General features: G+C 34.8%; 3 protein-coding genes across 5 annotated transcripts; all 3 read right to left on the reverse strand.

Moving 5' to 3' along the window:
• Nucleotides 1–6,130: 6,130 nt before the first annotated feature.
• On the reverse strand, nt 6,131–10,556 carry LOC140982989 (uncharacterized). Of its 3 annotated transcripts, none has more exons than XM_073449803.1 (8): nt 10,337–10,556; nt 8,768–9,911; nt 8,556–8,646; nt 8,300–8,457; nt 7,997–8,048; nt 7,762–7,841; nt 7,578–7,671; nt 6,131–7,504 (listed from the first exon to the last, which is right to left on the reverse strand). In XM_073449803.1, the coding sequence occupies exons 2-8, from the start codon at nt 9,806–9,808 to the stop codon at nt 6,966–6,968; spliced, it is 2,055 nt and encodes a 684-aa protein (XP_073305904.1). In that variant the 5' UTR covers nt 9,809–9,911; nt 10,337–10,556; the 3' UTR covers nt 6,131–6,965. The 3 variants fall into 3 exon arrangements, with proteins under 3 accessions (XP_073305904.1, XP_073305905.1, XP_073305903.1); XM_073449804.1 differs by lacking the exon at nt 10,337–10,556 and having other exon boundaries at nt 6,131–7,021; nt 7,109–7,504; nt 8,768–10,319; XM_073449802.1 differs by lacking the exon at nt 10,337–10,556 and having other exon boundaries at nt 8,768–10,318.
• Nucleotides 10,557–19,830: 9,274 nt separating this feature from the next.
• On the reverse strand, nt 19,831–21,112 carry LOC140983136 (uncharacterized). Its single transcript, XM_073450052.1, has one exon. It carries the CDS (start codon nt 20,978–20,980, stop codon nt 20,054–20,056), a length of 927 nt encoding a protein of 308 aa, XP_073306153.1. The 5' UTR covers nt 20,981–21,112; the 3' UTR covers nt 19,831–20,053.
• A 173-nt stretch (nt 21,113–21,285) lies between these two features.
• Nucleotides 21,286–22,945, reverse strand: LOC140983135 (protein TRANSPARENT TESTA GLABRA 1-like). The gene has a single exon (XM_073450051.1). It carries the CDS (start codon nt 22,668–22,670, stop codon nt 21,672–21,674), a length of 999 nt encoding a protein of 332 aa, XP_073306152.1. The 5' UTR covers nt 22,671–22,945; the 3' UTR covers nt 21,286–21,671.
• Between the last annotated feature and the right edge of the window lie 2,360 nt (nt 22,946–25,305).

Here is a 25,305-nt window from a genome sequence, read left to right on the forward strand (position 1 = left end):
ATATCTCGTATGAACACAACGATTCATTGTAATTTTTTAAATAAAAAAAACATCTTTATTTAAAAAAAAAATATTATAAAAACTTGTTTTTGGTAAATATATATTTTATATAATCAATTTATCAAAAATTCTAAAACTAATTTTAAATGATTATATCACTCATAACATTATAAAATTAAAACTATTATAATTAATTAATCATTTCAAAAAAGATTTAGATTTTATTATTATAATATCTAGATCTTTTACGTAAAAATGATATATAGCCAAAAACTTTAGTATATATGCACACTATGGCATTCATTACTTATTCCTAGCGTTGGTTATGAAACTTGCATTTTAGTTATTTTAAAACGATGAAACTTGTAATTTTAGAGAAGCAATGTATGAATGTAAGGACTTCTCGTTCAGCTAGCTATCTATATATTGTCGATTAGGTCCCTCGTGAGACAGTCTCACGGATCTTTAATCGTGAAACGATGTAACTCTGTCCATATTTACAATAAAAAGTAATATTTTTAATGCCGGTCTCACAAAATTGATCAATAAGACCATCTCACAAGAATTTTTGTATATATTGTCTGTGGATTCTCCTCGACACGGCTGCATATTTTGTGGTTTTAAAGACAAGAATACATGATTGATTATGTTCGAATAAAGTGTCATATAATTGTGCTGATTGGGCTGAAGTCCTTGGGCGCTCGCGAACTTTTGGTTGGAGTATAGATAATATATCCACTAAGGTTGTTCAATGGTCGGTTTGTTTCGGTTTTTCAAATTTCTAATCTGAAATCAAACATTTAATTTCAGTTTTATTTTTTCATTACGGTTTGAGAAATATATTTAGTTAATCCATAATCAAACATATCAAGCTTGTGATTTATCTTACAAAACATCCATTTTCGATCGAGTTCACCTCATCTCATGAACATTTCGAGCAGACATATTCAAACATACCACCTAAAATGGGAAAAAAAAAACCAAAAAAATCATAACTCATAGAAAAGATAAATTATCACGTGATAAACACTCGAAATGTGAAAAGAAAACATGAGTTTGAATAGCTTATGATGAAAATAACAAATAACCTTGAGACGAGGGGGTTGGAGGCGTGAAAAGATTAAAAAAAGAAGGAAAAAAACACAAATAAAAATTATTTTTTGACTATTTTATTAATTATTATATATAAAACGGTTGATTCAATTTTTACGATTTTTTAATTTTGAAAAGCGAACCATAAAATCAAAATTGTCAAAAACCGAAATCAGAACTGATACAACCTGAAATTTACAATCAAGCCAGTTTTTTTGGATTTGCGTTCTCTCTCTAATAGATGTGCATAGTTGAATCCATTTGGTGATTTTTGGCTTTCTATTTAAAAATGAAAACAAAAATATTTCTCAACATTTATCCAAAGATTATAGGCAAAAACTTATGTGAGACGGTTTCACGGATCATATTTGTGAGACGGATCTCTTATTTGGGNGTGAAATAAAAACAGGTATATTCGATTATATTTTTAGTACTTTGAAATTTTACTTTTTCTAATTACTTATGTGCTTATGTTTTATAACATGACAACTTTTATTATGATATCATGCCATTTTAATATTTTGTTTGATTGTTTAAACTTTTCAGTAATGAAAAATATTTTAATTTTTGATAATATAATTAATTTTAAATATACATCTTAAAAAAATTTATGAGATGAATTTCAAAATTAAAACTTCATACATATTCATAAAATCATATTCTCTAAAACAAGTGTATGTATATATATTGTATATATAAAAGTATATAAATTTTTTTTTTACTAAAACTATTTTATTAAATAATGCGGTTGCTTTCAACTAGAGAATAAATAGTTTGGCCCTTCCAACAGTGTTTGTAGTGCTGTCTTTTCAATCTCGATATGCATTATTGGTTTCTTTCATTTTTCTTTATATTATCATATTCTACAACTCTACGAAATTAATTTGATTAATTTATTGCCAATTCAAATGCACTTCCCAAATATATATAAAAATTATATTTAAGAAAAAAATCTAGCACGTCTCGTTCACATGGTGCAAATATTTAATGAAATTTTAATCATTCAATCATTAATATATAATATCAACTTTCGTTAACGTTTAATGGCAGGAGAATTGAATTACGAGAACACTAACTCATCCGGGAATAAGATGAAATATTAAGTAACATAGGTATACTTTATTTATTATGATATGATTAGTAAAGACATTGTATGTAATGTTGACATGTGTATTGAGTGAATAAATCGTAGTCAATTATTCAATTATTATTCATTGAATTGATAAAAATATCATTTTTTTTATTACAACACACGCTGGGAGGGAGATCGAATCCGAACAAGGAGCCAGCTAATCTGACGGGTAAGATTACTGGGCTAAAACCCGATCTGATAAAAATATCATTTATATAGATAACAAAAAATAATGTTTATGTAAAGCTAGAACAAGTATGTAACGATAATCGAACTTGGTGAAAGGAGCAAATAATCGTGCATTTTCTGTACAATGGCGCCATATTCGATCAGCAGCTTGTTCTAGCAATGTACGTCGGATTAATTGTGGACTGCCTATTGTTTGTTTGTCTGCTCCGTCCATAAATGAAGAAGCAAACAGCACTCACCACTCTTTATTGCGAAACATTTCGAAAGTCCAAGTGTGACTGAAACAGAGAATATAGATACTGGACTATATATTTTTGGTTTTTTGCCCCGACTGGATTTTACACAAAGAAGTTGAATTCGTATCTTAATGAAACATGACTTTATTACTCATGAAATTTGCACATACATGTAGCTTAGCATGTGGCATGGGCTAGTCTTATTATAATTTCTAGGAATTTTAGCTGTAAATGCGAATGTGGATCACATGATAAACATTGTTGATGTGACCGGGTAAAAATGTGTGCGAGATGCGTGTGCAATTTCATCGGGTCGGGTTGTGAAAATGATGAGGAGTGAGAGCCTGGCGAGATGTGTCCAAACCTGCAGAGGCTTCTTCTTCCGAGAAAGGCTAGTGGTGACCTGTAAACACGAAGATAACTACGTGAATGAGCGTCGTAAGGATGTCCGGCGTGGTCACTCTGATGCTAAAGTCAGCAGGTGGGTGAGGAAAAAGTCATGCAACAAAGAGAAATGCTATAGAAATGGTTTATATTTTTTTTAGAGCAAAATGATGTGGGCAAAATATATATGTATGAATGAATGTTTCAAATTTGAGCAAATATGATATTTATAGCAAGAAAGTCAACGATGATCTTGTTTTAAGTGCCAATTTACTAATTATGGCAAGATGGTTGCTCATACCTTACTTTCTGACATCAACTTTTCTGAGCCTATTGCCTTGTCAAATGCACGTGTTTTTGACAGTATTGATTATCAAGATAAGGTATCTCATACTTGTGTACTCGACTGCGGTACTACTATCGAGGTAACCCAAGTAGAAAGCTATCACTCGGGAATTGTCTGGAAGCGGGCTTCTGTTAGCCTGGGGAGATGTTGTCTCGAGAATATATTTTCTCGGCTGCTGGTAGTCCGAGTTATATGCCCGACTGCTGGTAGCCCGGAGAATGATTTCTCGGCATATATTTGTTGGTCTATTTGTCGTAATGGCCCAAAACTTCTCATAACATGATACATGACCCGAGATCATATGATACCCATGACCTAGGACTCCCAGGGTATCACCAATTGTGTGTTGGAAGGAAAAACCATGATCGTGATGTTCTTATCTACTTAATTATATGCACATAACATTTTTGGACGAGTTTGGAATAAATCTCCGTTGAGCGATTATATGTTATGACATATCTCGTATGAACACAACGATTCATTGTAATTTTTTAAATAAAAAAAACATCTTTATTTAAAAAAAAATATTATAAAAACTTGTTTTTGGTAAATATATATTTTATATAATCAATTTATCAAAAATTCTAAAACTAATTTTAAATGATTATATCACTCATAACATTATAAAATTAAAACTATTATAATTAATTAATCATTTCAAAAAAGATTTAGATTTTATTATTATAATATCTAGATCTTTTACGTAAAAATGATATATAGCCAAAAACTTTAGTATATATGCACACTATGGCATTCATTACTTATTCCTAGCGTTGGTTATGAAACTTGCATTTTAGTTATTTTAAAACGATGAAACTTGTAATTTTAGAGAAGCAATGTATGAATGTAAGGACTTCTCGTTCAGCTAGCTATCTATATATTGTCGATTAGGTCCCTCGTGAGACAGTCTCACGGATCTTTAATCGTGAAACGATGTAACTCTGTCCATATTTACAATAAAAAGTAATATTTTTAATGCCGGTCTCACAAAATTGATCAATAAGACCATCTCACAAGAATTTTTGTATATATTGTCTGTGGATTCTCCTCGACACGGCTGCATATTTTGTGGTTTTAAAGACAAGAATACATGATTGATTATGTTCGAATAAAGTGTCATATAATTGTGCTGATTGGGCTGAAGTCCTTGGGCGCTCGCGAACTTTTGGTTGGAGTATAGATAATATATCCACTAAGGTTGTTCAATGGTCGGTTTGTTTCGGTTTTTCAAATTTCTAATCTGAAATCAAACATTTAATTTCAGTTTTATTTTTTCATTACGGTTTGAGAAATATATTTAGTTAATCCATAATCAAACATATCAAGCTTGTGATTTATCTTACAAAACATCCATTTTCGATCGAGTTCACCTCATCTCATGAACATTTCGAGCAGACATATTCAAACATACCACCTAAAATGGGAAAAAAAAAACCAAAAAAATCATAACTCATAGAAAAGATAAATTATCACGTGATAAACACTCGAAATGTGAAAAGAAAACATGAGTTTGAATAGCTTATGATGAAAATAACAAATAACCTTGAGACGAGGGGGTTGGAGGCGTGAAAAGATTAAAAAAAGAAGGAAAAAAACACAAATAAAAATTATTTTTTGACTATTTTATTAATTATTATATATAAAACGGTTGATTCAATTTTTACGATTTTTTAATTTTGAAAAGCGAACCATAAAATCAAAATTGTCAAAAACCGAAATCAGAACTGATACAACCTGAAATTTACAATCAAGCCAGTTTTTTTGGATTTGCGTTCTCTCTCTAATAGATGTGCATAGTTGAATCCATTTGGTGATTTTTGGCTTTCTATTTAAAAATGAAAACAAAAATATTTCTCAACATTTATCCAAAGATTATAGGCAAAAACTTATGTGAGACGGTTTCACGGATCATATTTGTGAGACGGATCTCTTATTTGGGTCATCCATGAAAAAGTATTACTTTTTATGTTAAGAGTATTACTTTTTATTGTGAATATGGGTAGGGTTGACCCGTCTCACAGATTAAGATCCGTGAGACAGTCTCACATGAGACCCACTCAAGATTAAAACTGCTTCTGTTTTCTTTAATAAAAATTATACTTATATAAGTTCTTTAAAAAAAAAACTACTGCTGTATCCAAATTTGTCTTTGAAGCCGGCTTTTTGTAAAGTTGGCGCTCAAGATTCACCATCATAGAAAATTCAAGTTACTTGTCCGGCAATCAGTTCGTTATTTTTCCAGTTTGCAGCATTGTGTTTGTTTTAAACTCGGCCTTTCATTTTCCAAATCAGAACCACGGGACGAGAAAATATTTTGATCCTAGACTGAAAGAATCGATAAACAATATTAAATTATATTTTGTGGAAGACGAACCACCAATATCTCCCATATGAATCTCACTCCCCTCAGTATCTATTTGTTGGAGATGAAGATTTTTGTGCAGAGAGAAGCCCCTGTGAGACGGCTATGAAATATGCTCAAAGAAATTGGCTAAAAAATGGGTTGAAAAATTTACTAAGTTGAAAATATAAGACTAAAATTTAATATAAAAATCTCAATCCATATTATTAGTTTAGCCCAAAAATATAACCTGGGCTGGAGCCACCCCAGCCTTTGGTTCCCTCAACCACCCAAAATGTCCGGAGGAGGACAGAGTACACAACACGGGCTTATTTGGAGGGAGGGGGCTGAAAACTATACACCAAGAATCGATTAAACCATTTACTTGCATAACATATACATGTCGCTAGTGACCAAAAACGTTCTGATTAAGCTAATCAAATCTGAACTCGCGGCCGAGCCAACGATCAGCCACTAACAAGTCACGCAGACCGGAGAATGGTCATCTGGGAGCAACTTAGGCCAGGATAAAAAAAATGGTTCGGACAAATATCTCAATGATGCAGACCAATCAAATAAACCATAAAAGATTGCATTCCCCACTCGTTTGTTCAAAACCAAACCCGCCACCAGCTTTGCCCTGCCGAGTCCCACGTCTCATATTTTGAATAAATAGCCAAGGTCCCACCACCATTTCCACACATTTACATATCCTTTCTGGGCCAGAACCAAATGCAAATATCACAATAAACAAATGAAAGATCGCCTCAGCTATTTCTGATTTGCTTTTTGCATTTTTGACTCTTCCTACCTGTCGTCGCCCTTTCAAACTTCCATTGACGTGTGCAGAAGAATTTGAATACCCCACTCCCACTGTGTGGCAATAAATATGATTGGTATACTTAATGCCTTCAATACTGCCAAAACTAACTCTATGTGACAGTTAGTGGCAACCATCGTGGTCGACCAGTAAGGCAGTTCATTCTCTCCCAAAAGATCTTTCGGTTGAAACAAGATACCAAATTATCTGTGGCGATTTTTGTGCAGATTCCAATTGTCGCCCCATGAGACGACCAACTTCCTCTAAGCATGCAATGCATTAATAGTGGAGATATGGTTTAAGTCTTCCCCTTAAGGCAGTTATCACCCTACACGAGTGAGGCGAAGGGATGTTGTTCTCTCGATCAACGAGAGCTTTAGTTTCGTCTAGTGCCATCAGTTCTAAATCAACAAGAGACCTTGTGTTTAACAGGGAACTGGTAACCCGTAATTACGAAAAGATCTGATTTTTCCATCCCAACCTGCAGTAACAAGGACTAGACCCCATGCGTGAGAACTGGATGAAGTACTCTGGCAACAAGCCTTGAGAAGTTTGTACTGAGACTTACACATTGAAGACATCATATCGTGAGGATAAGACACTGGTAGCTTTTCCTCGGGCCAAGTCGTGGATCCCTTTGGGTTGGAATCTAGGAAAAATTCTTGGTCTCCAGAAGAGAAATAAGCAGATAGTGAAAAGGGTAATGAATTTCTAAAAATCTCATATTTTCTTGATTTTAACTCATTTTCTGAGTTCCCTATTTTCAAGCCAGGCCAGGGTATGACAACTGAGGCATCCGAGGAGAAACACTCAAATGATCCTATGGATTTTGGTTGTGACAAAGAATTTGAAACCGGATCAGTGTAGTTCCACATATAAACATTTGAATCCTCAGAAGCCGAGACAATGTGTTTCCCATCTGATGTAAATGAAGCAGAAACCTGGTTCCCACCATTTCGAATACCTTGTTACAGAGAAACTGAGTTCATTTTTGAGTCATGGAGTAAAGAAGAACCTATAGAGGAATCAAAATGCACCTTTGTACTTCCTGATCACATCCATACCATCAAGTACTCTAACCTGTGAATTTGCACAAGTTACCAACACTTTGCTTGGGTCGTGTGGTAAAAACTGTATCCACAGAACAACAAAATTAGAAAGAATGTACTCGAAAATTTCTCAAAAATGGGTAAATATTCTACTGAATGCATCAACAATAACCTGGAAGCCGGTTACCCTTTTGCAGGGTGACTTTTTCTTTCTGGCCAAGCACATCTGAGTTTCAAACTGCAAGCGATTATCTGATATATTTAACACAAATTCAAAAAAAATGGTGATTCTGTGACACCATATCACCCTTCTTCCCACGGGAATACAAAATAAAAAACAAGAAAAGAGAGGATTGAAACTGGAATTGCAAAAAAGGGAAACATTTCATGAATTCATTTTAAAGCACCTGATATGTTGAAAAACTGACAGGTTCCTGTAACGAAGCCAATTACACCACCCTGCATAAGAATCAAAGAAATGCTTAGTTGATGTACTTTACGATTACAAACTGAAAAGTATTACTGATATACCAAGAGCAGAATGACAAACAGGGTCAGTTGCCTACCTCCCTTCTAAAATTTTCCATGTGTTTCGTTTCACGTTATTATATAAAAGAGAAAAATATATTTGCACCCTCTATTCTGCTGGTTTGGATCTGGTGCTGTGTACAGTAGAGGATCCAAACCCCCTATTCTACCAAGGAACAGACCTGTCCATCAGGGCGATAAGAAATGGCGGTTATTATCTCCTTCGTTTCAGTCCAATCAACAACTTGACAGCCAGTTATTGTCCAAATCCGAACTTTTCCATCGATTGAACCGCTAATGAAGTAATCATCGTTCAAAGGGTTAAACTGAATGCAAGTCACTGCATAGTATTCAATTTGTTTTTTTGCAAAAGATATCAGTTCAAATCTAAATTCAAGTTTTTGTGATTCCCCAAACGAAGTATTTATCAGCACGTACCGTAATTATTATGCGAGAAGACTTTGAGGCAATGATCGACTCCTACTCGCCATAACCGAACAGTTTTGTCAATTGATGCTGAGAGGAGACACTGCAAGCAAAAAAAAGATGTTAATTGAATGCAACTAGTATCAAATATATCAAATTTTTTTAAAAAAAAAAACTACTATCAAATATATCACAATAAATTTGCACAATTTAAGTATATATACATCATTCTTTGACCAAGAAAGATCCAAGATCTCCCCTTCGTGTCCTTGGAACAAATGCAAGGGCTTCTCAAGAATTCGAAAAACCTTAGGAGGAAAGACGATACAAGCTGAATCCTGTGTTCTCCTCAAACACTTGGATTCATGAATATTATATTTTTGCAAAGGTCCCAATTCAGATTCATTGTTAACCAAGAAGTATACACATGACGGGTCTGCATCTGGAATATCAATTAAATCTGATCTATCATCTTCCACGACTAGCCAGACTCGCACAAACTTGTCTTCTCCTGCACTGGCCAGGAACTTACCATTGTGACTAAATTTCATAGCTAGTATCGGACCCTCATGGGCTGGTATGTCTTGTCCTGTGAAAAGAGCTGAGAGTTTCTTCATCCTTCTTCGAGAATATCGAACCTTCACCCTCCGAATCCTAGTTTCTTCGACTCGGCTATCATCATTCGATCGCATATTATCATCGTTCACAGCACTACACTTCATGCAAGAAATGGACCGCAATCTATTCAATAACCTATCTTTCAACTTATCCGTCCCATTAACAAACAGTTCTTTCTCCACCAACTGCTGAAGGGACAGAGACGATTGCGACTCGTTTTTCTCATTTTCCACTAATCCAGTTACATTACATGCTCTCTCACTACCATTGTCACTTCTAGCATCAAATAAATCCACCTTCATAGACGAGTCCACATCATTGTAAGACCAAATTGAAGCAGAAGAATGGCAAGAAGAAAGCCGGTTTTCGGTGCTCGGTGGTGTCTGCTGGACAGCTCCACTATTCTCCATGATTCTACCAGCATCTTCTTTAAAGAAATCGTCTCCTTCCAATCCATCTGAGCTCAATCCCATCCATCTAATGAATTTCCTACGGCGTTCCGTCACACTCTGAGGACTATTAACCCACACATCATATTCCCAATTCTTAAAACTATGGCAATCATCAAGAAAACTAGATGCCAACGAAACGTTCTCCACGGCGTCAAAAAATTGCAATTCTTCCGCATGACGGCTCAAGTAGTCCATATTTCCTTCAGTTCAAAACCCATTAATCAACTAAAATCCAACTAAAGAATCAAGCTTTCGGGCCTAGGAACTCAGCGTGCTTCCACCTTTCCAAGACCAAAACCTTGAATAGCAAAGAAAGCAAAATAAATGCCGAGAAAACAACTGAGTTCGGGAAAAAAAATCAAATATCAGCACCATTATCAGTGTTTAAGGAAATAAAAATACCAATCCTGAATGAATATATAAAAAAAACAAATTTTGCTGATAAAAGAAATGTATCCAAAATGGATCGCAATCCTCGCCCATTGAACTGGTCTACCACATGAGTACCCAGTTACCTTCCCACAATAAAAAAAAAAAAGATTTTTTTCTTACCCATATCCACACATTTATCCTAGACTTGAAAATAAAACCCATTTTCCTGATTAAAAATCCAAACAAAAACCCATATAAATCCATCAAGTCAAACAAATTCAAACCGAGAATTGATCCCATTTTAATAAAACTGACATAAAAGAAATATTCTAAGCAAAAAGCCAAATTCACCTTCATGTACGTATAAAAAGAGGATTAAACAAATCTCCTAGTGTAAGATTTTCTCACATGGGCGTGATCAGTTTTGTGCCATTATAGCATAGAGATCGAGGGATTGACTTGGGGGCTCTATAAAGAAGAAGCTAAGAGAAGAGTGAACACTTAAAAATTGGAACACAAAGGAAATGGTCATAAATGGAAAGCAGATACTGATATAGCCATATTCTTGAAAATATCATGCTCTGTTTTTCAGTCACGAGTCCATTATACATGTAGTGAAATCGGGTGACACAAAATTGTCATTTTACTCCAAACATGAAACCTATCATTTCACCGTAATTATCACCAAATCAATCCATTTTATGACAATGTTATATGGGATAAAACGCTTGATGTTGTCTCACGTATCATTTGTGGATATAAAAATCCGATATTTTTCTTCCCATTCTTATAAAGATTTCGACATTTTATTACATCGTTCGAGTTACTAGACTTGTAATAAATTTAACACATTATAATTTTTAACCATATTGAAATCTTCCATGGGATTAACACATCGATGATAATAATGATAATAATAATTTTTATTATTGTTGTTGACATTATTATTATTATTATTATTATTATTATTATTATTATTATTATTATTATTATTATTATTAATGATGGTGAATAAAAGTGTACTTTAAGAAAGTGGCGTACAAAAACAATGATTTTGTTAGTTACTTGCATAAATTTGCTCGGTCACATGGGGTGTTCACTAGAATTAGTAGGATCGTTCACTTGTTCCAATTGATCAAAAGTTTTTCATATATTTATTCATTCCTATTATAATCTTAAACGACTTTGTCAAAATTATTTAGCGTCCCATATAAATTAACTCGACATTTTAAAAAAAGACCCACTTTGTTTTTTTCTTGTATAAAAAGACGCAAATTGCTCACAAATCGCTAATCCGGCTATTACCCATTAGCCTGGAGAGTTTGTAAACAAATACATATCCTTAAGTATCATCTTCGATATTGAGATATACGATAAGACCTATAAGTTGATTCGAGATCTCGCTATTTACGTTTTTGTCTAAAAAGAGTAATATTTCTCGATAAAGTCTGTTGATTAGGCTAATATACACTTTCAATCTCAATCATATAGTGCACGTTTTTTTCGTCAATTCCAAATATATAGTCAATTTTCTACATTTAATGACCTACTTTTACTGATATACTTCTATTTAATGTGTGTAATTATATTCAATTTGTTTTCTCAATATCATTAAATAAAGTGTATTAGGACATTTTTCTTGTATGATTTATTTTTTTAATAACATTCTAAATTTGTGTGAAAAAATAAACGATTATAAAATTGCAAAATGAGTATAACATATTCACTAAAAGGTATTAATTTTTGCCTTTGTGTAACTAAACAAAGACCCCGACAACTATCACCATAAAATTCTCAGGACCTGTTTAATTAAGTTTACTTATAATTTAACTTTTTAAGGTTACGGCATAAATTCCCGAAAAAGATATTTGATATCTTATGAATAGGCACATCAAGACCAGGCTCAAATTGAACTTTGGGTCCCCGGCCTATTCTTATCCAAAGTAGGTGGTCCATGACAAGCACATGTATTCTCCTATAAATGTCAGGTTTGAGTGTCTAACTCATGGATTTTCACTATATTATTTTTCAGCAGCACCCTTAGCTGCTCTTCCCTTATATCCTCAGTCTCTGATTTGAGCGTCGGAGGGACGCTACGCCGGGACACCCTCCCGGCCCCCTTCTAACCGTCTTCTTCGTGATTTCAGGCTCGGAGCAATTTTGAAGCATGTGTCTGGACTAGCTTGCTGAAATCGGACCCTAAATTTTCAGTGAGTATCAGTATTTACTTGCAATGTTTTACGATAGAGGAGAGATTTCACAAATACAAATATACAATAGCATATGAGCAAGATTTATTTGTGATCCAACAAGGTATGCAGCGTTGTGGAAAAATTTTATTGTTAGTTTTGTATATCTGATTATTTGCGACTTTGATTTCAATAATAGTTCGTTGTTTTAATTTTTTTCAACTGTAATCTTATTTCCGATATGACAATGATGTGAAACAAATGCGACGTTAATATGTGTGCACGTACCATCACTTCTGATGGAAAAATAATTAAAATTGTCAAAAATTGAAATGTACACGACTAAAATTGCAATTTCATAACACATCGCAAAAACCAAATATACCATATCAAAATTACAATTTTTCGTTTTAAAATTAAATGGTTATAGGAGTAATTTAGATAATTAAACAGCTGCTGATTAAAATTATTTATGTACAAATACTTAGGATTAGTTTCGATACTGAAATTAATAAAACAAAATTAAAATTGCTTATGAATAGATAGATACGGGACCAATTTTGATAATAATATATAAAATAAATAAATGACCAAAGCTACGACATCCGTGCATGTTTAGAACAAAAAATACAATTTCGACAATACATACAAAAAGTCAAAAACAAATGAATATCAAACGGTTTGAATTTTTTTATATAAAAAACAAATAAAAATTGAGCTTAAGGTAACAAATATTTACAAAAGCTCACGAGGGTTATTTATGTGAGATAATTCAATTTTGTGAAACGTATCTTCAACTAGATCTGATTTATGAAAATATTATTATGTATACTTAAAGTATTAGTTTTCAATTTAAGTATTGATCGGGTTGACTCATCTCACAGAAAAAGATTTGTGAGATCATCCCACCAAAGATCTACTCACCAATATCATATCGGCTAAGCATTCCTATTGAGTCGAATCTTTTGAACCAAAATTTCAAAAATCTATTCTGAAAATAAATGAATCGAAGGAAATCCATAATCTATTACCAAACCAAATATATAAAATTGAAATAAATCGAAGCAGAAAAATAAAAATTATCATAAGAACCAAACTGATAAAAATAACTTTATCAGATACATATATGTTGGTTGGATTTGGCCAGTTAATTAAGTTTTATTGTACTTTTCTACAAACTTGCCGAATGAAAATAATATCGGTAGATCTCGAGTTACAATACTATTAAGTCATGTTGGAATTTTTTTTTAGTTGTTTTTCTCTTGTTTCTGAACAAATAAATAAGCAGCAAGTCGAGACAAAGATGTTCCTTTCTCTGCAAGACGAAATTGTCCGTATGAAATGCTATACGTTGCAGGCAATAGTTCTTAAGATACAGGCTGGAGTAGACACAACTTTCGAAAATAGACACACATTGTTTCGTGTGTTAAAACAATGGGAGGCGCGTTGGGGCGGTATTCTTGGCGCATACCAGCGCGCCTGGTTCTGTCATTAGCTCTAAACTAGCAGGAGGCGCGCTGGGACGGCATTCCGGGTGGTTCTGTCATGTGCTCCAAAACAGCAGCATGTGCGCTGGGGCGCACATATTGTCGCGCACCAGCGCAAGTGCTTCTGTCCGGATACATCTGCGTGCGCTGTAACACGTTCTGGCGCGTACCAGCACGAGTGCTTCTGTCAACAAAATTTATTTTCCAAATAAATTTGATCCAAAAAAATTAATATTATTCAAAGATCGCACCGCACCGCGCCGGCCAACGGCGCGCGTGCGTGTTTCACCGAGACACAACCTATCTGCGTCTTCCCCCTTCTAAAAACTTCTATTACCCCTTGGGGCTCAAACCCTTAGCTCAACTTGGATCTTATATGGGAGACCAATCTTGTCTAATTTTTCAATGTGGAACAACTCTCACTCCATTTTTCATTCATCACTCTTCATTCTTCATTTAATTCTTCATTTATCCAACATATTTCCATTTAGCCATTCTAAAAAATAATAGGTCTTTTGTAAGATGAGTCAATTTTACCCATATTTACAATAATAAATAATAATTTTGACTTAAAAAGTAAAAATGTTTCTGAAAACAAGCATCAATGTACAATTGTTATCACGAGACATTGTGGATTTGAAATGACGTTCATTTTGGTTGTATTTCAAATCCATCATAATCATCATCGCATCTAAATAAATTAAAAAAGAGATGAATTTGAAATCCACCTAATATAAATTCATCTAAGTAATTTCTTTACTTAAAAGTCTTTGGCTATTGCTTTAGGTTTGGAATGCTTGGCACTCGGGTTCCCCATTCTGAAGAGGTATTTATCATAAGATTTTAATAGTATGTTCATTAGAAGATCAATACGGTACAAATCTCATTTCCGAGGCTGTATTTGAATGAATGAATATGATGTTAAATATTTCAAATTCGTAATAACAATTTCATTAATTCGTTTTGGTAAATCCACTTGACCATGAATTTAAAATAATAATAGTTATTTTTTTGAGTAATTGTGCTTGATTTCAAATTTATCCCAACAAGCAGTCGTTTTAAATCATCCCCTCAAATATTCTCTCCAATTCAAATCTTTCAATCCAAACACAATCTTAAAGAACTGACATGAGTGATTTAATTTGGGATTATTGAGAATAATGATATACATACCTAAATATCAGACACGTATTGTATGAGATTTTACGGAAAAACAAGATAATTTCGAAATTTTAAATAATCCTATTTAATTAAGTTTATAGCTAAAACACCACGTTCTGATAAATATATTTATAACAATGTACTCATTATACTTTTTATAGCATATTAAACATCCCAAATCACAAATTTTCGATATAATTTTGTGATTAGTTGCTTATATATGCCTACCGCAAATAACATATTTATTTTAATAATTAGGAGTTTTAGTTTGTTAATTAACTAATAATCCATGAAGGCTTCAGCTTTTTAATTTGAAATTATGGAGGATTTTTAGCAAAATTTGAAAACTAAAAGAATTTGTTTTGTAGTTTAATTTTCCGAAATTCACCTGATATGATTTAATCTCATTAAATATATATAGCAAAAATACAGCATATTTACGTAATTAATAAAAAAAAAAAGGAATATATGACATTTTGAAGTGACACAAACCGTTGGAACCCAAGTACCATTTTTAAAATTATATAATATTGGATTTAGCACTTGAACTTGGTCAAAATCTTTGACATAAATATTTGTGTGAGACGGTCTCACGGATCGTATTTTGTGAGACGAATCTTTTATTTGTGTCATCCATGAAAAAATATTACTTTTTATGCTAAGAATATTACTTTTTATTGTGAATATCGGTAAGGTTGATCTGTCTCACAGATAAAGATTCGTGAGACCGTCTCACAAGAGAGTTACTCAAATCTTGAAAGTATATTATATTAAGTCAAGCTTTCATCTCTAAAAAAAATTACAATAATTTCTTATGACAAAAAATAGATAAATAATTTAGTTATTATTAAATCATGTACTATTTTGTTGGGAACTGAAAAAAAATATATTAAAAAAACTATTATTTTGTCATAAAGAATAAAAACAAAGTATTTTTAATAATAATAAAAAAATAGTCCAGTACTAGCTACCAACCAAGGTGGTGAAAGTGGGCCTTCAATGGTAGAAAGAGGGTTAATAACGATTGGTACCCACTAACCACTTCGTATGGGCTGGCTCATTTTGCTTTTCTTTTTGTACGTATATTGCTATTCAATGCTTCAAGGACAACTAACTTTTTGTATGTATAATATATATATATATATATATATATTTGTTACTATCATTTCATTTTTTTAAAAATCTTTGCCCTGATTACTCGAAATTTAGGTTTTTAATTTATGTCTCATTGATGGAACATCTTTTTGAGTTCTGGTTTGGTCCGATGGTGCACATTTACCTAATCTTCTATCACATTTTCAATGAAAAAGCTAGTGTCGGGTAATTATACTTCAATTTATCCAACCTCATGCACAAAGTTTTGGCGATTCACATCTTTCTTCAAGTAAAGGTACTATTTCTTTACATTATCGTAGTAAGCACAAATGTAACAATCACGTTGTTCCCATTCCTCAAGCATACCTACTTAATTAAACAGTGAAATATATATTATCGAATTCCAATCTTATATTTTTCTTTTCCCCTCTCAATTTTGGTTCATTTTTCGACGTAACATGGACCGGACGTTGATGTGACATTCATATGTACAGTTCCTCCACATCAGCGCCTGATGAAGGACAAAAATTGTGTCAAAAAAAACTAAAATACAAGACGTGACATTAATTTTGACAATACGAAAAACTAAAATTACAAATAAAGAAACATATATATCATGGAAATTGTAATTTTCCCTAAATTTTACCTAGCTTCTACTTAGCTTAAATTGAATCCAACCCACATTTTTCCATGAAAAACAATGAACGTATTATTTTGTAACAATAATAAACCATAACAAAGTAAAAGAAAATGAGCAAACAGTTGTAGTAAATTTTGGTCATTCGATGGCAATAAAAGTGAGGCCCAAAAATACAGGGACCAGTTCATTGGGATTCGAGTTGGGATCAAAATCTAACTTTCTTACATGTAAAAGTGGACTCTTCTACCGGGCTTTGGCCTAAGTGGTCTCATCTACTTTTTTTTTCTGTAAGTGGCTCAAGTTTGAGTCTTCTCCACCCATAGTTTAAGAAATTAAAAAAAAATTGGACTCTTCTCAATTCACAGCCAAATTTTTTTAAAAAAATCGAAAATAATATCTTATTAAGTTAAAATTTGAAATTATTCACTTGAAAAGTTTACAAAATATTTTTTTAAAAAAATATTGTTCTCTTTAAAAAAAAAATTCAAATTAGTATAGATATATCTTGCACGATATTAAGAATGGAATTTGAAAATGGATATATCATAATTTCATATATAATTATGGCAAAAACTCGTGTGCGACGGTCTCACGAGTCGTATTTTGTGAGACAGATATCTTATTTGGATCATCTATGAAAAAATATTACTTTTTATGCCAAGAGAATTGCTTTTTATTGTGAATATCGGTAGGGTTGACCCGTCTCACAGATAAAGATTCGTGAGACCGTCTCACAAGATACCTACTCTATAATTATACCAAAATCAAACTTGTATGTATTGACTAGAAAGGTATATTTGAATGAAATAAATGATTCAGATTAAAACTTCATGATCGATGATTGCCCTAATAAAGCGTGTGTATGCGTAAAACAACTTTCAGGTAGGGTTATCAAAATTGTCATATTTGTACCAATTGCAACAAATAATTTTGTGATTTTATACATCGTGTCGAAATGAACTTTGTATTCTCATTGAAAGCTTACATAGATTTTATATTTCATAAAAAAATTTTATTGACATTTTTGTAATTAAAATTATATAAAAATGATCATATCGCGAGCAAAATGTTACATCTATTATGTGAGTGTCACATCAACGATCGATACAAAATTAGATACACTCGGTGCACACTATATCAAAATTGTATGGAAAAATGATTTGGAATAAAAGAACAAGTTGTTGAGGGGTGATGATTGGGCTTAAAAAGAGAGTGAGAGAGAGAGAGAGAGAGAGAGAGAGAGAGAATTTCAGGTAGGGATATGATTAGAGTAACATGGGCTAATTTGGACCACCCCATACTAATACTTGTGGGTTTACACTCTGCTTTAATGTGGTCCAACAAACGTATCATTTAGAAAATTCGAACATGACACAAGGGCGGGTTTCATCAGTACTTTGGTGTCGTCGATAGGACGACGATTGATTGTTCAACTCACACTCAATCTATTCACCACATAAAAATATAATTAGTGACAAAAAATAGATTATCGATATCTATCAGTCTTATTACAACAATTCATATCTTTTGGTCCAAGTGCGTTTAATATCTTTGAGGCAATCTTAAATTTGTCGTACAAGTCTCCAATCGGACATTCTGTTATATTGTAACATGTACAAAGGTAATTTTTACTGACAAAAACTTATGTGAGACGGTCTCACGGATCGTATTTTGTGAAACTGATATTTTATTTGGATCATCCATGAAAAATTACTACTTTTTATGCTAAGAGTATTACTTTTTATTGTGAATATCGGTAGGATTGACCCGTCTTACAAGAGACCTGTTCATTTTTACTCACTCCTTTTCTGTTGTTCTACTGTGGGAAAAAAAAACGTTTGTTATCCTCTTATGGTACTGTGTATGTATAGATATAATCTTAAAAAATAAGTGGTTTCGGATTAGGTGAAATTTGGGTTGGGCTTTGTTATAGAAACTAATCGACCCAGTCCAAAATATCATTGGACTTTTACTGTATCTTGTTCATATTTTGAAGTTTATATACTACCCAACCAAAATTTAAGCTCGAGTTCGATTGGATCGTACTCGAATTCTAACAAGTTAGATCCATTATATTCGTCCGACAATTATATTTATAATGTTTTTTGACATAATTACTCCACAAGCACCAAGGAACACCATATCACTAAAAACATTAACATATTATACATAACATATCAATACTTTCTTTTTTTGATTACACACGAAGGGAAGGGGACTCGAAGGGTGCCAGCTAATCTGGGCAGGGGTTAGACCAAATGGGCTACAAGCCCGTCTCATAACATATCAATACTTAGAATCTATCATCCATCTCAACTCATCCATTCGGTTACCCAAAAACAAACCTGGAATTTACTCTAATGAATTCCAAACATATACATCCTATGAGAGCTAGAAAATTACTCTTGATACTTCAATTTCTCCATTTCATGAAGGATCGTATATTCTGAAATAGCAAACAGCTTCCCAGGAAAAGCAAAATGGTATCAAGCTACAGAATCTGGCCTTAAGTTTCAAGATAACAAGAAAACTCAGATGGAAAGCGGAAGTCTTAGGGAAGTATAGTCGCCTGCGGTTTATAGAGCTAAAGTATAAAACTAAAATGGTTGGTTTTCAAATGATACACACAGAAATTGGGTGTTACCATGTTAAATATACATATCTTTCACTACGTTTTCTAAATGAAAAATCTATGATCAGGCGCATAAATGTATCTGACTGCCAAGAATTAAAGTTGGGGAGGCAAGAACCATTTCAAATATAAATAATCAAGTTCATCACGTAACTTTCAAGAGAATCACAGAATTTCAAACAAGTGTGCAGCTATATTCGTATTCCCTCATCAAAGTAATCAAACAATGACCAAAAGAAAGTTCAAACAAGTTAACATAAATCAAAACCATTCTCTAAACTTGCACAGAAAATCTGGGAATAATCGATGGATTCTCATAAATAGCATGTAAGAAATAAAGAGTACCGCCACTTCCAGCTTAAAGAAAGGAATGAAGTGTGAAATGAGGAGAAAGCTTTGCAACTTCGTAGATGAAAGACCCTATATACTTCCAGTCGTTGTATAGTTCAAGACACAAAATATCCATGTGCATATTACATGAAGCTCATGTATTTTGTGGGTAATCCAATAATCAAACTTACACAAGGTATGCTTCGTCTCGCATGGCTTCTCCAAACAAACTAATCAGAAAATTCGTTAGCGATGTAATTTGAATCCCATCCACCACACATGATTCATCCTTGTGAAACAGAGATCACAAAAATTGAAACTTGAGTCGAACCTTTCTCTTATTCCACGTGACTATAAAACATGAAGTGATTGTTTATGGTTTTCAACATACACAGATGTATATTCACAAAACTCAAGAGAGTAACTCTAATAAAAAGCAACTGTTCCATTAACGCAGAATAACAATTACAATACTATGCGTATCAAAACTCAAATCTGCAAACGAGATTTTGAAAACCCAGCCAGGCCAAAAGCTCAGAGCGAATCAAAATCAACCCACTTCCAGTAGTGTTTTTTACAAGAAACAGCATCACTACTTGTCCCATTAGAATCTCCATACTCGTTCACTTCCTCGGTAGAAAACTCGCCTTCTGGCAAGCCAGCTACCTCGGCATCTACTGTATGCAATAGGTAACAAGCTGGAAGCCCAGGATACGAGGCCGAAACTCTCTCCTCCACCTTCTTCACGTATGATCCAGGCAAAATTTTTATAATACCACTAAAATTGTTAGAATCTTGATCATCATCAAGATTACCCAAATTAGAATTTACAGATGCCGTGGACTTTATGATGGAGCCCAGCTCCTCTTTCACTGCACGAAAAACAGCGGCCTCAACAGATTCTCCAGGCTTCATTTTCTCAGATAAAGGGCGGGATCGGTACCTGACGGCGCCGTTCGAAAGCTCTTGATGAGATTCGACGAGCATTTTATTGTCACTTCGGATGATGCGGACAATCACAACCTCAACCGTCCGAACCGGCGGGGTGGAATCAGCTAAAGAAGTCTCCCCTTCAGCAATTTCGAGCCAGAGGTTATGAACATTCTTAGTCCCCGGCTTGACACCCCAGGAAGCGAATGAATCGGAGGGTAGCCGCGGCCTGAGCCACTCGGATAGAGACTGCGGCGTGGCGAACGGCGGCGTGGGGTGGCGACTAGGGTTGGGAGGGTTACGCAAAGGGAGGGACATGTTGTGTAATTTCAGATACTTGCGGGGGTTAACTGGGAAAGCGAGCTTGTTATTAGGGACGAAAAAAATCGAGGTTGGTTTGGGGGAAGTGGAGAAAAGGATAAAGAGAGAGAAGGCAGCGAATATGACGTCAGGCAGTGACGAATGATTCTTCAGGTGGTGATGCGCCGGATAAATTGGTTCATGAGGCGGCGGAGGCGGCGGAGGGAGCATCCTCAATTACGGGTGACGAAGGTCGCAGGGAGTCGCATGTTGAATGGATGTCACCAATTTTTGTTTGTGGAATAATAAGAGGTGAGGATTGGAGGTTTGTTTCTGATCAGATATGGGAGGTCTTGGATATTTCGAGACGACTAAGTAATTTTAAAGCATATTTCGAGTTGGAATATTAAGTGATAAGACAAATTGAAGAAAATGATATTTGAAGAATAACTTTGGTCATTCTAAAAATGATTTTTGAGTATTTCCATATCATATAAATTAAAATATGTGGTGACTAAATAATTTACAATAATGTTACTGGCCCGTTTCTCAATAAAATTATTACCAATACTTCTCTACAAATTTACAATAATCCGCGTTACCTCCGAAAATTCCTGTCTAAACGTATTATATTCAGAAATTTCGAATTAACATAGGTGTACATGTATAGGAAGCAATGTATGTTTAAACGGTATCGTTGTTATTAATGATAAACTTTGATTTTCTGTCGGCGACAGTACTAACTCTTCGATATATATCTGGCTGGAACGGCGTCGGTGTTGGAAATTTCATCTAAGACTGAATTTCTCATTAGATCATGACTAGATAACCAAAACAGGTGAGGGCATACCAGGATTTCGGCAGAGATTACTAAACAAATTTTAAACTTATTAATATGTGTTTTTTTGACATAATCCACACCTCAAACCTTGAGCATCTGCATCTTATTTTCCAGGGCAATAGCAATCCAGTCAGGCTGCGCCGCCGACCAGTGAAGCTGATTGATCTCCGAGCCTGCCGAGTACATATACATGGGATCAATCCCGTTCGTCCCAGAAAGAATCGGCAACTCCCAAAGAAAAGCCTGCCCATCGTCCCCACCAGAACATATGTGCCTGCCACTCAGCGGGGCCCAAGCAATTGCATTTACACAACCCTGGTGCCTTTCCAATTCAGCGGCAGCCACTGTAGGATACCTGGTATCCAGTATCACAATCTTATTGCTATTCATCAAGAACGTCGCCATGTACCTCAAATCTTGTTTATTCCAAGCCAACCTCGATAGCGGCGTTTCCGGCTTCGGGCTTTCGTAAAGAATTGTGGAGCGCTCCTTATGCCTTAGATCGAAAAGTCTGACCGATCCGTCTCCTGAAACTGATCCAAAAACTCCTGCCTCGCGCCAGGCAATATCGTACACTTCTTTATCGTGGGAAATCAGTTGGGTTTCCACAACGCCCTTTTCCACATCCCATATGGTGCAGGTAGTGTCCATGCTTGATGTTCCGATTCGATGGGGCTCCACCTCATTCCAATCGAATGAAGTTAAAGGGGCACAGTAGTCGCTAGTTTTGCTGTTGTCGAGTGTAGACATGGGTTCGATTGAAGCATCCCGGATTTCCCAGAGACGTAGGTAGTCGCCGGAGGAAGCAAGGAGGTTGCCAGTAGTTGGTGAGGGGTGAAACATGAGTTTAGTTGCGGGGTAGGGGTGAGGGACCGATAGTGCAGGTATAGGTTTGATGGAATAGCATTCATCGTCGAAGCAGAGAATGTCGACACGGTTGTTGAATTCTTCTACGAAACTCCCGACGGCGATATTGCGGCGGTCGGCGGCGGAAAACGCCATGGCGTAGATGGGAAAGGGTGAGTCATACGTGACGCAGGTTTCGGATCTGAGGTGGGATTCTTGGGTGGAACTACCCATCGGAATGGCTACAAAAAATGAGGAAATTAATGATGGGATCGCTGGGGACGAAGAATCTATTAATTATAACTATTTCACGAAGATTATTCTTCCCATGTAATTTCAAGTCTTCATCACACCATGCTCTGCAGTGGATTTCACACTCATCGAAATTATTCAATGCCGCGTTTCACACTTCAAGAATTTGGCCAGGCGAATTTCTTGCATGCACACCATGCGAATTGATTGGAGTCAAACAAGAATTGCCACTAATTATTTTTTTATTCAATTAAATTCGACTTAAGACCGAATATGAAACGAGTTTGATTAACTTGAACTTTAATCGGATAAACCCCGGTCAATCTTTTATTAACTAGTACTGCATGTTTGTATTATAATTCATTTGATTTATATTTAGATGATGATTAAAATATAATTATAGAACTTAACTTAGAGAGAAAGAAAAAAAAGTGAAAATTGTATGTCAAATGTAAATGAATGAAGTTGTATTTATAGAAAATGAAAAACCTTGAATCAAACTCAATTAATGTCTCATTCACCCGATTGGTTAAAGAGAAATAATTTCGATTGTTACGTATAGAATTCCAATTATTTTATCAATTCTAAATAAGTACTAAACTCATTTGTTTAACAAAAACTCCATTCAAACAACTTTATTAAGCGGAATGTATACATGCACATACACAAATTCAATCATAAAAACACTTGTGCGAGAAGGAAGGCATAATCGACGCGAAACGCGCTCTAACAGTCATTTACGAAGTTCCACAATCAAAGAATTATAAGCACAGGAAACTTTCTGAAATCCTTTAAATCCATCCCCTGGTGCGAGTGCCTCAAATTCCCACCAGGGTTATGGGTCAACATAATCACATCAACATGGACCGTGTTCTTGGTGGGCAATCCGGATAGTCAGGCAGAACTCATTCAACTAATACCACTTTCCCGTGTGCTGGAAGCGCTTCTTGGCATTTCTTCAAGATATTGTGGCAGTCTTCGTCGCTCCAATCGTGACAAATCCACTGCAAGATGCATAGGTGCATGTATGCAAGGTTTTGTGATTTTTATATTCGAGGAGGAAGGGTTGAAAGCATGAATATGTATCTCCTTTTGGCACACTCACAAGCATATCCTCACCAACATGCTCTACACCTGCAAATTTTCTCAGCCTTAATGTCATGTAATATAGTCACAATGCAATTCGATCTCGACAATCAAATGGCCTGGCTAAAACATGTTTGAACTCAACTTGTGTAAAAGAACATAACGTTCGAACAAGATCTCCATTGAGTGAGCATCAATAGGAAGAGATCCAGAACTTTAATTAGTGAGTCAGAGCCGACTTAATGTATGTTTTGGAGAGAGATTATATATTTTCAGAAAAAGAGTTCAAAATTTTCATTCGGATGAACCCTCACAGTCAGCATACGTGCATTTAGTTAAAGAGTAAAAGGAGGAACCTGGATTAGATGGAGCATCTTCAACCTGGGGCAAATCAAAATCGGTGCCCTTGAAAGGGAAAGGTGATCGAGGCCACCAAACCGAGATTCAGCTTATCTTCTAATGATTTTCTAGCCTAGTTTAAGCTCATATAAAATTTTCTATCTTAGGCTTAATGGCATTATTTACCAACCTGAGAGTTCTATCATATCATCCTGTGACAAGTTTTTCTTGCCAAAAGCCCGAGTGAGCTGGTCAAGGTTAAAGGATGGAGAGCGGGTATATCGAGAGTCTCTTCAGCTCTTGAAATACGCCCGTCTCGTCTCCCAGCTGGGACGTCCCAACCAAGCCCTTCTGTCTGCAGTAAAATAAGTTGATGCCACCGGATATAAATATTAAGTCATGTCATTCAATAGGAATTGAACCTAGCTAATACCTATATTTACTTCTGGCAAATAGTTGAGTTTCTATGGACAGAACACGAGAAGTGTGGTTATTTTTTTTTGTCGGGTTTTAGAGGTTAAAGGTACTAACAATTACAACAGAGTCCCTTGCTGCATATCCAAAATATCAGCCCATGAAACCACCCCTCTACATTCTTGTTCTAATCTGGCTTTGGCACTGTCAATCGCCTCAAAACCTCAAAGGGTACCCCCATTTGGAGGGCCAACCTCCTCTGCCTTTTTTCCCCGATGTCGTTTTTACCAAAACAAAGCAGTCATGAAACTGCATTCTAAGTTCTAACTAGACCAGGAGCAATCCCTTTATCTCTGAACAATGCCCATTCAACTTCCTCCCATATGATTGATTCTGCATTTGGACACGTATTGTTATAGAAATCCACTCGAAGCTGAGCTTCAACTTGAGGCCACGCAAGATATAACAATACCAAGATCAAAACTTTTGGTAACATTCCTTTTCTGGTTTTCTCCCAAAAAATCTCAAGCATGTATTTATAAGAAAAACATAATCTCGATGAAGCTTGAAACTGTCTATTTATGTGGTTAAATGTTATGGCCTAGCACAAGTTGCAGTACTGAGGAAACCGATTTCTCCTCAAGACCTGCAGAAAAACTTGCAGAACATTCTAGCAGGAATCTAAGAGATGAAATATTTTAATGATACTATGGTCATATTTTTCAAAGAAATCCTAACTGAAAAGAAAGTTCGTTAAATTACAATAAAGAATAGTGCA

Source organism: Primulina huaijiensis, chromosome 8 (genome assembly GCF_012295235.1).
Source record: "Primulina huaijiensis isolate GDHJ02 chromosome 8, ASM1229523v2, whole genome shotgun sequence".
Lineage (NCBI taxonomy): Eukaryota > Viridiplantae > Streptophyta > Magnoliopsida > Lamiales > Gesneriaceae > Primulina > Primulina huaijiensis.